This window comes from Rosa rugosa, chromosome 4 (assembly GCF_958449725.1).
Source record: "Rosa rugosa chromosome 4, drRosRugo1.1, whole genome shotgun sequence".
NCBI lineage: Eukaryota > Viridiplantae > Streptophyta > Magnoliopsida > Rosales > Rosaceae > Rosa > Rosa rugosa.
The window spans coordinates 28,117,704-28,131,189 of record NC_084823.1 but is presented as its reverse complement, the minus strand read 5'-3'; the positions used below and the strand labels follow the sequence as shown (position 1 = coordinate 28,131,189).

At 37.2% G+C, this 13,486-nt stretch overlaps 3 protein-coding genes across 8 annotated transcripts; 1 reads left to right on the top strand and 2 right to left on the bottom strand.

Annotated features, from left to right (window-relative positions):
* Positions 1-407: 407 nt before the first annotated feature.
* Positions 408-3,193, top strand: LOC133706753 (uncharacterized). Of its 4 annotated transcripts, none has more exons than XM_062132293.1 (6): positions 408-587; positions 655-725; positions 1,325-1,450; positions 1,672-1,791; positions 2,568-2,650; positions 2,774-3,193. In XM_062132293.1, the coding sequence occupies exons 1-6, from the start codon at positions 539-541 to the stop codon at positions 3,033-3,035; spliced, it is 711 nt and encodes a 236-aa protein (XP_061988277.1). In that variant the 5' UTR covers positions 408-538; the 3' UTR covers positions 3,036-3,193. The 4 variants fall into 4 exon arrangements, with proteins under 4 accessions (XP_061988277.1, XP_061988278.1, XP_061988279.1 ...); XM_062132294.1 differs by having other exon boundaries at positions 413-587; positions 1,402-1,450; positions 1,685-1,791; XM_062132295.1 differs by having other exon boundaries at positions 518-587; positions 1,363-1,450; positions 1,685-1,791.
* Positions 3,194-3,287: 94 nt separating this feature from the next.
* Positions 3,288-4,459, bottom strand: LOC133706752 (probable pectate lyase 16). Its single transcript, XM_062132291.1, has 3 exons — positions 3,843-4,459; positions 3,625-3,757; positions 3,288-3,522 (listed from the first exon to the last, which is right to left on the bottom strand). The coding sequence occupies exons 1-3, from the start codon at positions 4,442-4,444 to the stop codon at positions 3,307-3,309; spliced, it is 951 nt and encodes a 316-aa protein (XP_061988275.1). The 5' UTR covers positions 4,445-4,459; the 3' UTR covers positions 3,288-3,306.
* A 2,652-nt stretch (positions 4,460-7,111) lies between these two features.
* Positions 7,112-12,961, bottom strand: LOC133743989 (uncharacterized). Of its 3 annotated transcripts, none has more exons than XM_062172091.1 (6): positions 12,807-12,961; positions 12,573-12,729; positions 12,053-12,386; positions 10,569-11,098; positions 9,126-9,240; positions 7,112-7,381 (listed from the first exon to the last, which is right to left on the bottom strand). In XM_062172091.1, exons 1-5 carry the CDS (start codon positions 12,862-12,864, stop codon positions 9,141-9,143), a joined length of 1,179 nt encoding a protein of 392 aa, XP_062028075.1. In that variant the 5' UTR covers positions 12,865-12,961; the 3' UTR covers positions 7,112-7,381; positions 9,126-9,140. The 3 variants fall into 3 exon arrangements, with proteins under 3 accessions (XP_062028075.1, XP_062028074.1, XP_062028073.1); XM_062172090.1 differs by lacking the exon at positions 7,112-7,381 and adding an exon at positions 7,417-7,835; XM_062172089.1 differs by lacking the exon at positions 7,112-7,381 and having other exon boundaries at positions 8,883-9,240.
* Between the last annotated feature and the right edge of the window lie 525 nt (positions 12,962-13,486).

Sequence of the window (13,486 nt, the reverse complement as noted above, 5' to 3'; positions counted from 1 at the left end):
GAAATTGGATGAAATGTCTAAAAGTTAACGGTAGGGGCTAAATCGGCAATAATTAGTAAAGTTAGGGTGTAAATAATCAAAATTAAAATGTCAGTGGATAAATTGACAATCATGGTATAAGTCAGAGGGTAATTTAGCTATTTTTCCTTAATTTTTTATTATTTTCTCTCTCTTCTCTAATTTTTTTTTTTTTTTAATTTCCATCTCACTTCACTCGTAATGAAATTCGAACACATAATCTCCCAAATTAGAAATCATTGCCTTTACCACCCACAAAACACATCCGGTTAGATATAGCTAGAAATTTTAACCAAAGTTAAATTTAATTTTCATTTGGGTATTTGTTGAAATAATAATATGAATTTTATGTTAAAAAATAGCAAGTCGGTATTGTTGTCCGTCAAAAAAAAATAATTTTGTCATCAAGAGACCTCTGACAAATAAATAGCCCCCAGTCCACCCCCAAACTCCAAGAATCCCACACCTCTGCGATTGGGTTCGCACCTGAAACCATAATCACACTTTGGGTTATCCCGCAATGGCAGGCAGAGAAGTTCGAGAATACACCAATCTCACAGACCCTAAAGGTAATTTCTTTCTTTGAATCTTTCTTCGGTTTTAGTTATGGGAATCAAATTGAATCGATTTTGACAGATAAAAAATGGGGGAAAGGGAAGGATAAGGTGGACGACGAAGACGTCACCTTCCAACGCATGGTTGCAAAGGTTAGCGCATTTTTGCCTCTTTTCCACTTTCTACTCTCAATCTCGGTGTTTTTGATTCAAGTTTGAAAATACAGAAATATTGAATGTTCATCATCTGTATGGGTACTATCAATTGTTTTGTCTCAAGTATTTAATTGGGTAAAAATTTCAATTATCATAGTTTTATTTTTCAGATTCTAGTCTGGGCTGAGTCTCAAATATTAAGAATAAGTTAGTAAATTCGACTTTCATTGACACTTCCTTACTACTGGGATTTATGGTCTTTCTCTTGAAATCATATCTATTTTGAAAGGATCGGAAAAGATTGAGAATTGTATTAGTTATCAACATAACAAAAAGCGTTTTCTCTCTATGATATTTAAGTGTTTCAGTGGCATACCATGAAATCTGTTTTGGTGTAGTTGCTTAGTGCTCACTGCTGTAAATCCATATACGTTAGCTAGTCTACATTTTTCTATTTGGTTATATTTTTTGTCGGTGAAGTTAATTAGAATGAGTTAGTAATTGAAGATTGATCTTGACGTTGGAAGTGGTTGGATTGTTGATGGTATGCTGTAGTTTCTACATCACATAAATTTATGACTCTGTATTTGCTTGAGACTTTTGAGGGGAGGTTTCTGATAACGTGCCCTGACAGGGATCCTGGCTTCTTCTACTGGGTGGTTGATGCATGCAGATGCAAGAGGTTGCGGGAGAACGTGGAGGTTACCTTCATGGCCGAGGCGGTACATCTCTCTCTTCTCTCTGCATTTTTTTTTTTTTTTTTTGTGGTGCAAACTTAAACCCCCCATGTGTGCATTCGGGCCAAGTGTGCATTCAAGGAATGCAGCTACTACTTTAACTATCTCTCTGTGTTTCTGTGTGTGCGCACTTGAGTCATGCACGCATCCACCACTTTCTAATTTTATTGTTGTTTAGCTCTTTACTTTGTTGCCATCTGTGTAAGTTTGAGTATACAGCCTTGGACAGTGATGACCTATTATATCTCAAGGAGCAGATGGAAGCTGAGGAGGATGCAGAACGCCTCCTTCGTCGCACTGAGAAACGAGCATTTGCTGCATTTAAGATATCCTTTTATGAAATTGCTTCTAGTGTCTTGATGTGCACTAAGTTGCTGGTAACGAGCACTGTTGCTGTACTTTGCTGTCAAACTTGATGCCATCATTGATCTGACTCTTCTATGTAATTTTCTTCCTTTAATTTAAATTGTCATGTTCCATCTAACTATAGTCGTACTCAGTACTCACCTAGGTGGTGATAACATTTTATATTTGAAATAAGTTTACCTTATTTTCTTGGCTGGTGGCCCTCAAACTAGAAAATGTAGCCTTATATCTGATCTTTTTCCTAGTAAATTAAAGTGTTGTGGATTGTATTTAGCATGATGTTCTTTTAAATTTTTGTTGAGTACTGTGATGGTTATAGGAATTGAGGAACCCATTATGATTGCTTTCCCTCTTGTCGTTACTATTATTTTATTTTTTTATTTAATGTTTTTACTCTATTTCTGCGGTAACTGCCTATTTTATTTCCACATTGAAGTATTTCCCTGAGAAGTTTTTGTTGGAGGATGTAAATTATTTACATATCTTGATCATTTTTAAACTTGGTGGCATCTTTAAATCCCTTGCTGCTGATGTCATGACAGGCTTTTGCCTTAAAATTTGTGAAGTTGAATGGTGATACTTTTTCTTATGGTTAGCAGCATCCTGCTGGTATTGAGGTTTATTTTGGCAAGAATGCAAGATTTTTATATTTCTGTCTATCCTGAACCCTTTATGAATACTTTTGTTTGTTCAAGTCTCTTTCTTCTCCCTCTTAGTTTACTTAACCAATGCACACCAAGCTGCAAGTCTGGCAGATTCTTCACCTGCATCGGCTCCCTTGACACTTCGTGTTGAGCCCAAACAAAAGAGTGGGATTAGGTATAGATCTTTCTTGAAACCATATAATATAGTTAGCATCCTATATATAGTGACTCTGATTGATCCATTTGAGTTGTCCTTTTGTTATAATACATGTATAATGTATTGTGTTTTGTGATGCAGACAGCAAGATTTACTGAAAAAGGTGGTAGAAGTTAAACCCAAAAAGCAGAAAGTTGCAAGTCCATCTAATGGTACTCAGTTACCCCTCTCCCAAAAGAATGTTGGTGCTTCTTCGACAAATCTTAAGCCTGAATCTGACCAGGACAAGGACAAGGTGCATTTGTCATCACCATCTTCCAAAATAGATGGTGAGTCCAAGGTGGAAACTACTGCCCAAAGCTTATTAGGCTTAGCATATGCAAGCTCTGAAGATGAAGATTAAAGAAAGAAATGGCATGCTCTCGTGAAGCTTGCTTTTTTTTTTTTTCACTTGTCTTTACATAGTATTATTGTATCCTTGATTATTAGTACAAAAACATCTGCTCAGACTACTTTTTACTGAAGACTATGCTTATGAAAGTCGGTACAATTTTGTTATAATTAGACTTTTACAGTAGGTGTGTTTTTTTTTTCTTTTTCTTCTTCTCTGTAGTCTTTGATGGTTGCTGCCGTTGATGCTCCATTTTACTGCTGTATCTCCTTGAGCCTGTGACTTAGCATCTAGATTGTTTGGTGCATGTTAGAGCACCTGATGACCTTGTCAATGACCGGACAGATTTGGCGTCAGCAACTCGGAAATTTTGTTCCATGTTATAGTGTGGCTGGGCTCCACCTTGACCTGTTTGGATGAAGGAAGCCCCATTTTCAAAAATATCGCCTTTAGAGTAAAATTTCCAGTAGTTGTTAACACTGTCCTGCCTCCAAGTGATCTGTGGAATTTGTTTGCCAGGAGTTAGGTAAGTTTCTGTCATCGTCAATATATTGCTTACATACCTCTTGTGGCCTGCATTATTTAATTTTTGTAAACTTGCCTCTTTGTTTTGTTTTGGTGCAATGAAGAGGTTGGCTTCGCTTTTAACACTAGGGTTCATGCTTCCCCCAATTGCATACTGTGTCCATTCCCTGTACAAGTTGTTTACGACATGTGCATATCCATGGCGAATCCTGAAACAATGTGATCCCTTTTGCTTAGGAAAAAGAATCTATTCCAAATAGTCATAGATAACTGAGCAAAGAAGTGGTTACGTACCTTGGCATTCTTTGATTGCAGAGTGGTCCAAAATGATTGTACACTACAGTCACCTTCATGTTCTTGTCCCGAAAGAAGCCATCATCATGACCGAGAAGCATTACCTTGTCCTGGTTTCTGAACCAGTTGTTGGAGACGGTGACATCAGTTGATCCACGAGTGACGTCGAGAAGACCATCCTCACACTCGTATAGTGTATTGTGGTCTATCCAAACCTTTGATGCAGTAACCAACCTTATTGCGTCTCCATCAACCGCTCCTAGTGAAACTATTCCATTCGGACCCATAACCGTGGTCGGTGGCTGCGACTTGCAGTGGTGGATTCGAAGGCCATGTATGATAACATTGGTTGCTTTGAACACTCTCAAGCACGCGTTACCTTTTATGTGGACATTAGCACCTCTTCCATCAATTGCAGTGAAGCTACTAACGAGCAATGGTTTCTCGAGTTTAATTTTCATGTCCCTCTGGAATGTGATCCATTTTTTGCCTTTGATCATAGTAGCTCCATATCTCAAAGTACCTGGTTGGGGATTTAATGCATTGTCACTGGGATCTGTTACTTCATAGTTTATGACATCTTTTCCTATGTTGTTGCTCATTTTTCCGGCAAATCCTACCGAACACATTGCGAGTTGCTGGCGGTTGCTTCTCCAATTTGGATTCCATCTCCAGCAACCATCAATTACGTTCATTTTCAAGCCATGGACTTTTGTTTCCTTTGCCAAACTCAGGTTCGGACCCAAGCTGCAGAGGAGAATGATGACATTAACCAAAACAAAGCAGTATTGAGAAGCCATGATTTGTTATTGTTGAAATTAGAATGAAGGGGAGGGGAGATATTTATATATTGGTACAGTTATAGTGATAAGCTCAGAAGGTTTGTTTAGTTGGTTATGATTTAGCTGTGGTTGGGAGTGAAGGGTTTAAACAAAAAGGCTATGAATGGATGGAAGCTATAGAAGGTTTTGCCGTTTTGATTCTCCACCCCAAATTTAGCAGCTTTAGCTCATTAGCTATTTTTGTGTATGTAGCAGCTAGCCAAACTAGAGAAACCATTTAAGTACAAATACTGTTTCATTGGTGAAGCACTGGAGTCCTACGATTTCCAACTAACCTATACATGCTACTGGAACATCGAGTACGTTTATTAAGTGTTTCTGATATACCACGTCATTAGGGTATTAATGTTCCATGTAATATCACATGGTAAATCATAGGTACACTTCTTATTTATTGATCAAGTTATACTTAATAATATTTCCAAATACAATTTCAAATTATAGATGTTTGCTACCAAAAAAAATCAAGTTAATCTTCGGTTTCAACTATCATATTAGACCTGGTAAAAATTGTACCATGGTCAGATCCTTTCATTGTTTATGTTATAATGACGCTCTGGTTTCTCTCCTTAAAGTCACAAAATGACTTTAGTAGTAGCTAGTCATTGTACAGATAAGAGAATTTAAACTCTGAGCTGTGCACCATTCTGTAGCAGCATTGATTGATACGAACCTTAGTGAACTGGATCGAAAGGAACCTGGAGCTCCACTTCAAAAAAAGTTCTTGTTCTTCCAGTTCTGTATGTATCTAGGTGACTATAAAGACGGTACACCATTGACAATATTACTCCACAATGCTTAGGATATTCATGAGCAGTTCATAAAATCTGTTCTCTCCCTCGGCCTCTATTTCCGAGAAGAGATGAGCTTGTCTGGGGTCCTGCTGGGAAGAGTAAGTTCTCCATTAACCCAGCCTCCCTCTGGCAATCTAATACCTGCTCATTCCGAAATTAAACTTCTAAATAAATTGTGGTCTCTCAATATGCCCCAGGGTATCGATTTTCAGCTGGCAACTTATTAGACAAAAATTCAGATTCAGACATTACTCAAATCAGAGCCAGACAAAAAACCAGGTTAGAACTATACAACTTTTTACTCGCGGGGTTTGGACATTTTTCTCTTATGACATTAACCCTTTATCTCAGAACTCTACTTTTATTTTTTGGCTTGATTCTTTCACACTCTCCCTTCCCAGGAAGGTCAGACCAATTTAATTTGTAGTCTCATGTTTTCTTAGAATATTTGGCATGCAAGAACTAACCTTATTTTTAGACAAGTTGTTACCATTAGTCCATTACCATGTCATACATGTTGCTGTTAGAATGACAACTCAGTATTGGAACTCAAATATCATATCTGTTCATCCTCTTACGCAGGGACAGCAACTGATCAAATAGAAGCCCCCTGACACTAGTTCTCTCAAATTGAACTTTGATAGCAGCAGCAGGATTTGTGATCCAAGACCGTTGTGGCAATCCACTTTTTGCCTCTTCTGAAAAGTGAAAACATTGGTCGGTCAACAGTCATTGTAGCCAAGGCTTTAGCACTTCGAGAAGGACTTCAAGTTGAAGGTGACTCAAATCTCCTTATAGATATTAATGGAAAAATTCCGACTCCCTGGAGGATTAAGTTCCTGGTCCAAGATGACTCAACCTTTGCCTCATGTTACACATCAATCTTCCTTTCCCATATCTATTGTGAAGCTAATTTTGTGGTTGAAGGTGTGACGGCTACTGGTTATTTAAATGACATTTCAACATGATCACTCTCTTCCTCTTATGATCCATGAACGCTCTTCATTTTGATCAGTTAGGTTGTATTAGAGGTTATAGGTTGCAATTCCTTTCTTTTGGAGTCGGGGGGAAAAAAAAAGTTGACTACAAATCAAATTTGCTCTAGGAAATTCTCTTAGAAAACCATGAATTGTCTTGCGATTGGAATGCAGGTAGGTAATTTTCAACTAAATTTCTAGCAATAATGCTCAGGCTAACTATTATCCTTAGCCGAGGATAGATAAGAAGATTCACAGTGAAGTGACTAACAGAGGTTGCAACGCATTGTCACCACCACTGCGGCAGTCTTTGAATTGAAATTATAGCTGATGATAGGCTCATTTTATGTATTTGTGGTGCAGGACTCCCCTCCATAACCCATCTTCATTCTGATCCATTCCCCAGCTACGAGTACCTTTAATGCTAAGGCCACAACGATCGTTTGGTCGATGAACCATCCCATTTGGGAAAATGGATCTTTGTAAGCACAGTCGGGACATAAATGAATATAAAAAAAAATAAAGTCCGTATTAAGTTTATCCAAAGCATCACAGATAGTCATAGGTAGCCTAGTAGTTTGCATAGAACACAGGGATGATAGAGGTCACAGAATACGATCATACCAGCATGTTGAGGACCTTACAATTCCAGTCAGCAAGTCTATTTCTGCAGCTTGTCAACAATATTAGTATATGTGTGTATTGTAACCTTTGAATGAATTAAGGGCATCTTATCTAATTTTTGTTACCTAAGATACTAATGGCGAGCCACAAATCAGCCACGCTGATGTTCTAATTAGTAGAATTTAAAGTGTTGGGAGAACAAAACAACAGAGTTCTCATAACTGACTTCTTGTCCAAATCCATGCATTCCTTTTGAATTTTAGCTTGAGAGTACCTTGCTACAGCAAAAAGAATAAGATCACCTGCAAAAGAAGGTTAGAGACAAAAGGCCCAGATCTGAAAGCTCAAAATGGTTTCCAGTGCACAACTTCAACAGCAGAACTATATATATTAAGTTGACAATTTCTCCAAGCATGACAATGATGACATAAATAGATAAGGTGATAAGGTATCACCTTGTCTAATACCTCTAGGAGCCTTGAAAGTATATGTTAGTTCTCAACTGAGGATGACCTAAAAACTAGTCCTAGAGACACAACTTAGTCAATTTCGATCACTAGACTATTAGGAATTTGGGCTTCATAGAGAACTGCTTCAATAAATTGCCAGCTTAGTCTGTCATAAGCTTCAGAGAGGTTAATTTTCCATGCAAGATTGGTACTTAGGGAGACTTCTTGAGCCACAACAGTGTTGTCAGATATGTCCTTACCAGGCACAAAGTCAGGACTAACCAGGTTTTTGAAAAATGGCGGAATCCTAGCAACCAAAATCAAGGATATTAACTTCTTCTTTTTTTAATCAGAAATAACTTTCATTCCAAAATAAGAAATACAAAACTTACAGAAAAAAAAAAAAAAACAGTTGCGCAAACTGATTGATTGAGAGAGATCCATATTTTGAGGACTAGCAACCTTAGGAACCCAGGTAAATACCAGAAGAGAAAGAAGTGCTAAGAAGAGTTAAAATCTCCTCAGCACAAATAGTTCGATGCTTTTGGTAGAAAATAACAGGGAAACCATAAGCTCTGGCTATGAATGTTAAAACCATAACCTCAGTATTAGAACATCAATACCTGGCTAGCAAAAGCATCCTACCTTTAAGAAAAATCCTGGCTAAATAACCTTCTTTTCTTCCCTGGTGTGCTACTTTTGTACACCATTATCTTATTTTGTAAAGGCCATGACAGACTTGATTATTAAAGTCGGGAAAAACCTAATTCCACTAATACTCTCAAATTCATGCTGGAAGGGTTGAAGCGAAGTGGAGACTGAAACGGATTTGGCACCTAACTCAATTCCACTAATCTTCCTTATGATTACGTAAAACGGTAAAACCTCTATAGTTATAAGGTTGGAACCTAACTAGTATTATCATTATAAGATTATTATATCATAATAGAGGTGTAGTTGAAAAAAATTATTATTTAACTTGTATTTCTTGGACAAGATGTCTGAATATATGTACCACATTAATGGTGGAAATTTAAGAGATAATCCTGAGCAGGAGAGTGCGGAAATACCAAAAATTTGAATGTCAAAACTAATATTACCATCGCATGTCTCCTCTTAATATGAAAGGATGGCCTATAAATATTCATTTTTTGTCCAACTTGAAGGTCAAAACTCTGACAAATAAACTGTCAAAACTCCAGATCATAAGAATACGTATGTGTTTAGTTTATATTGTACTAGCTTCTGTAAAACTAATGATATTCACAGATACTGTAACTACTGTAACCTCTACATTTATATTGTTTATATGTAACTATGCAAGTGTATCTCATATACCAAAACTTCGAACCAATGAAAAAAGAGAATAATCCAAAAATGTAAAGGTTCTTGGATTGCGCAAGTGTTTATCTTATATGTGACTAGCTACTGTAACTACAGATTAAGGCTGCACATCAAAACACTAGTACCATTTGCAAGTTACATGGTAAAAACATCCAAGTAGTTCCATATCCTACTTTAAAGGTCAACATTTCTTTACTTTCAACAGCAATTCTGTGGTAACACAAAAATTCACTAAAGGGGTGTAGATTCCAACCTTATGTGACAAAATTTACTGTTGTCTGAAAATACTGATAACTCCATCCGCAAACGATTTCATAGCACCCCATAGAGTTGTTGATCTTTTTGGAGGTTCTGCATCATCAGCCAGCCTGCCAGAAAGGAAGAGGCACAATGGATTCAGCTTACGTATAAGCAACAAATGGTTCTTCAAAGTTCAAACTATACATAAATGAAGTTGAGAAAAGTAAATTTAGGTGAGACGTCATGTTTATTACATGTCCTTTTAACTTAAAGCTAAGCATATCAGATACATTTTCAAGGGGATTGTACTATTCAGGCTTCAACTTCCCATAATCTAATACAAATAGCTTCACCATCAGCAAAAAAAGAGAGAAGTAAATAAATAAATGAACGTGACAAGACTATGTTCATTGGTTTGTAAACTATGAATGGTCATTAACAATCACTAATCAGTGTAGGAAATAGTATTCCAAGATGAGATGTCAATCACTAAACCCGCTTGGTTTTTATTTTTATTTTTTATTTATTTATTTGTTTGCCCTTTAAACTAGAGAAAAGAAAGATACTGAAAGATCTTGATATCAAGTTATTCGCATATATTCTAGGTAAACTAGAAAAGTCCCCAAACTTATATCTCTACATTACATTGTCCACTGCCCAAGCGACAAGCTCAAAAGCAAAAAAGAAGAGTGATCGTGGTATCAAAACAACAGGATATACAGAGCACAGGCATGGTGTTTTAGCTTCTGTTTGAGAGAATCAATTTGATTTATTCTTTACAACACTAATTGCATGTGAATGACCAGCATGCACTGTTCAGAAAACTAATTCAGGCATGATGTTTGACTGGATGTTATAGAAAGTCAATTTCATTTGTTTTTATCAAAAACTAATGCAGGGGATTGTTAATAGTAGCACCACAACTATTCCTATAATCCATGTTTTGCATCAGGATCTGAGCTAATCATCATATGAACCTGGCTAGGAAAGCACATATGGTCATTCTGGGAACCAATAAGATCTACGAATTCTACTAACGTGTTTACAAATTACAGTTCACCTTGGCTAACAAACCTTCAAGTTGAGAACAGTGAGCTGATAGGGAAGGCTAAGCTTCTCAGCTTTGTTTTAAGAATATTAAGAGTGTTAGATATATGGTCAAATAAGTTGAGACTGGTGAAGTTTGGAGTAGTATTCCAAATAATTAAGCAACCAAATTCATACTCTTCAGATGTTAATCTTGTCTACATCCATATCCAAAATATGTCATATTCTCTGTCCGTGGTGCAAGCAATCCATATCTTTGTGCATATAATACGCACTTTAGCTCTTTTAACAAATTGACCATGAATGTCTACGGCAATACATGATCATTAAATAACAGTAATCCAATTTTAATGTTATTCAGAATGATAACAATGATATTATGAACATTAGCATACAATAAAGAACTTACTTGGATAGTTTGTCTGCCTGAGGAATCTCTTCATGTTGCTCCACTATAGACTTTGAATCATCAAGATCTGGTTTAGTAACATCCTCTGTATCATCAGAACTTGAAGAGACTCTATTAGTTTCCTCTATTGGTAGATGTTTTTCTGCAGCAATGGAATCAAGTCGATCAGCCTGAGGGGTCTCATCATGTTGCTTCATTTTACACTCTGAATCATCAAGATCCGGTTTAGTAATATCCTCCGTATCATCAGAACTTGGAGAGGCTGTATTAGTTTCCCCTATATGTAGATGCTTTTCTTTAGAGACATAATCATGTCGATCAGCCTGAGCTTCCTCCCTTTTACCATCCTTAGATTTGTCATGTGAATGAGAAATAACATCAAATCCTACTTGTAACATCTCACATCCTGGAGCAATAGAGACAGATTGAGTTTTCTTAAGTTCCTCCATATCAGGGCCTATATATGAAGATCCCTCAGCATTCACTTTCCAGATATTACTTTGTGTGACATCCAGATCAGAACCTCTCCCCTGCAGGGAAAATACAACTTAAGTAACTATAAAAAAAATTTAAGGTACTTCACTCTAACGCAAAGTCCCAGGAGCATAATAAATAACAAAAAAAACAGTACAATATTTGAAATAATGATAAATATGGGAAACCAAAAATGGAGAATGAGGCGTTCAAACATGCTAGAAGTGATTCCTTACAAAAGCCAAATGCTAGAAGATTTAAGTCAATTCAAGATGCCCTTCATGCATCGGGAACCAACGGAAACTTATTTATGATGCATTGAAACTATAAAAGACTCAACAAGAATGAATAAACCGAGAATAGTGAAGCATGTACTCATGAATGGATGGGGTGGACTACGTCTCATAGTTGATATGCATCTAGTCATGACTCTCATAATATTTCAGGAAAATAAACAGATGGGAAGAAGCAAATATTTCCTATCATAAATTTCAGGCAGCAACATGAAGAAATACTCTCAAAGCAAAACTTTTTATGCTTCTCCACTGCATAAAATTAAGTTACTACATGTGTAAGGTATGAATCAAATTAAGAGGATATGTGATCAAGGAAACTAGGCACCCATTGGGTTTTTACCTTCTAAGGCTACTATCTCGTGTTAATACTTCTCCTAAACAATTCCCAACCAACTAAGACGGTAACTTACTTCAGTCTTTCTAAAGTTGCAATTTTGAAATGATAGTGGTGTTGTATCTCTGTCAATACCATATTAGAGTTTGCAACCAGAATAATAAACAAAATAGAAAGAATGAAAGATGCCAACTAGGAGATTCAACTGTTCCTCAAGAGAAATGTTATTGGTAGGTGTAGTATGATTGACCATAACTAAACCTCTATGGGTACGATTCAAGCTTGGAAATTCCATACTTTATAGTCCAAATTGGTTGCCAAAATCATTCCACACCATAACCACAGTACAAATAAATAATAAACTCCGATCCAATACTTACTGGAGTGCTAAGTTCTTCGGACAAGATCTCAACTGAGGAGGACGTCTGGGACTCTTCCTCAGCTTCTAAACACCCGTCACTGGCAACACTAAGATCTGTGTCATTTTCTGCCTCAGAAACAGTTGGAGCAATGACACCTCCGACTTCAGTCAAAGACTCACTTCCTCTTATTCCCTCTCGTCCCAACGAATGCTCAATCCCACCACACGAGGGCGACATCTTAGCTGTGTACTGTAGCTCCTGGAGGATCCCCCTAATTCTATAGTAACTGCCACCCACTTGTCTCTGAGTATACTTAAAGGGAGGGAATTTCCCCGCATTCATTGCTCTGTACCTGCAAACAATGATCACCCAGGTACCTTTATCTACTCCCTACTTATCGAAACACGAAACAAAACTGCCAATTCTAACGCCCAACACTCTTCTAAACAACAAAAATCTGATATACAAAACCCAAAACAACAAAATCACAAAAACCCAGTAAGCATTACATTAAAAAAATAAACTAACATATACTTACTCGTGGACAAATGATTCCACAAGGGCTTTGAGCTCCTTGTTGCTAAGCCTCCTTCCACGGACTTTGTTGCCATCTGGGTTTGGTTCCTCGGCGGCGGCGGCGGCGGAGGCGGCATTGTTAGCATAGGGCCTTCTTCCTCGCAGCCCACTTGGTCGTACTGCAAAACCCACAAAAGAATATATGATCCTAATCACACAAACACTAAATTTTCAGGTCCTGTGAGAAAAGATTTACCGGATTTGGGGAGGTGATTGAAAGTGAGGCCTCTTCGTAACATGCTCTGTATACTCATTCAGTCGATCATTATTTGCGCTCGTAGGTTTTTACATATCTGTGGAAGAGAGGAGAGAAGAGTAGACGAGGGTTTTAGGGTGTTTTAAGCTTCCGTTGTCTACGAGAATGGTGGGGTTTAACAGTGCGTGTAACACACGCTCTCTGTTGATGTTAACCGTTTTGCAAGGGAATACCAAAACAAAACGTGGAGGTCAGTAAAAAAAACGTGGAGGTCAGTAAAATTATGTTTACTGCAATCACATGCACTGCACGTGCTGACTCTACTTCTGTTATTGCGACCCTAATTGCCTTAACCATGTTGTTAATTATGTGTATCAGAGAGACAACATGATAATTCCTTTTTACTTCTCACACAATTGCCATGTTCTCAGCCTTTAGTTTCTCTAGATTAATTAACTTTCTTGACTCCAGATTCATCATCCACCTAGCAGAAATAAATTATTTATTATAGTTAGGCATATATTAAGGACCTAACAGTGTCATGTTCGCTAACATTGTGTTTGAGTATTCGTATACAGCTGTTCAATGGTAGAATTAGAATAGACTTTTCAGTCATCAGGACGTTTGGAATCATAACACTGAGCAATATATGAGGTTCTACACAGCCGATATTGATGTAT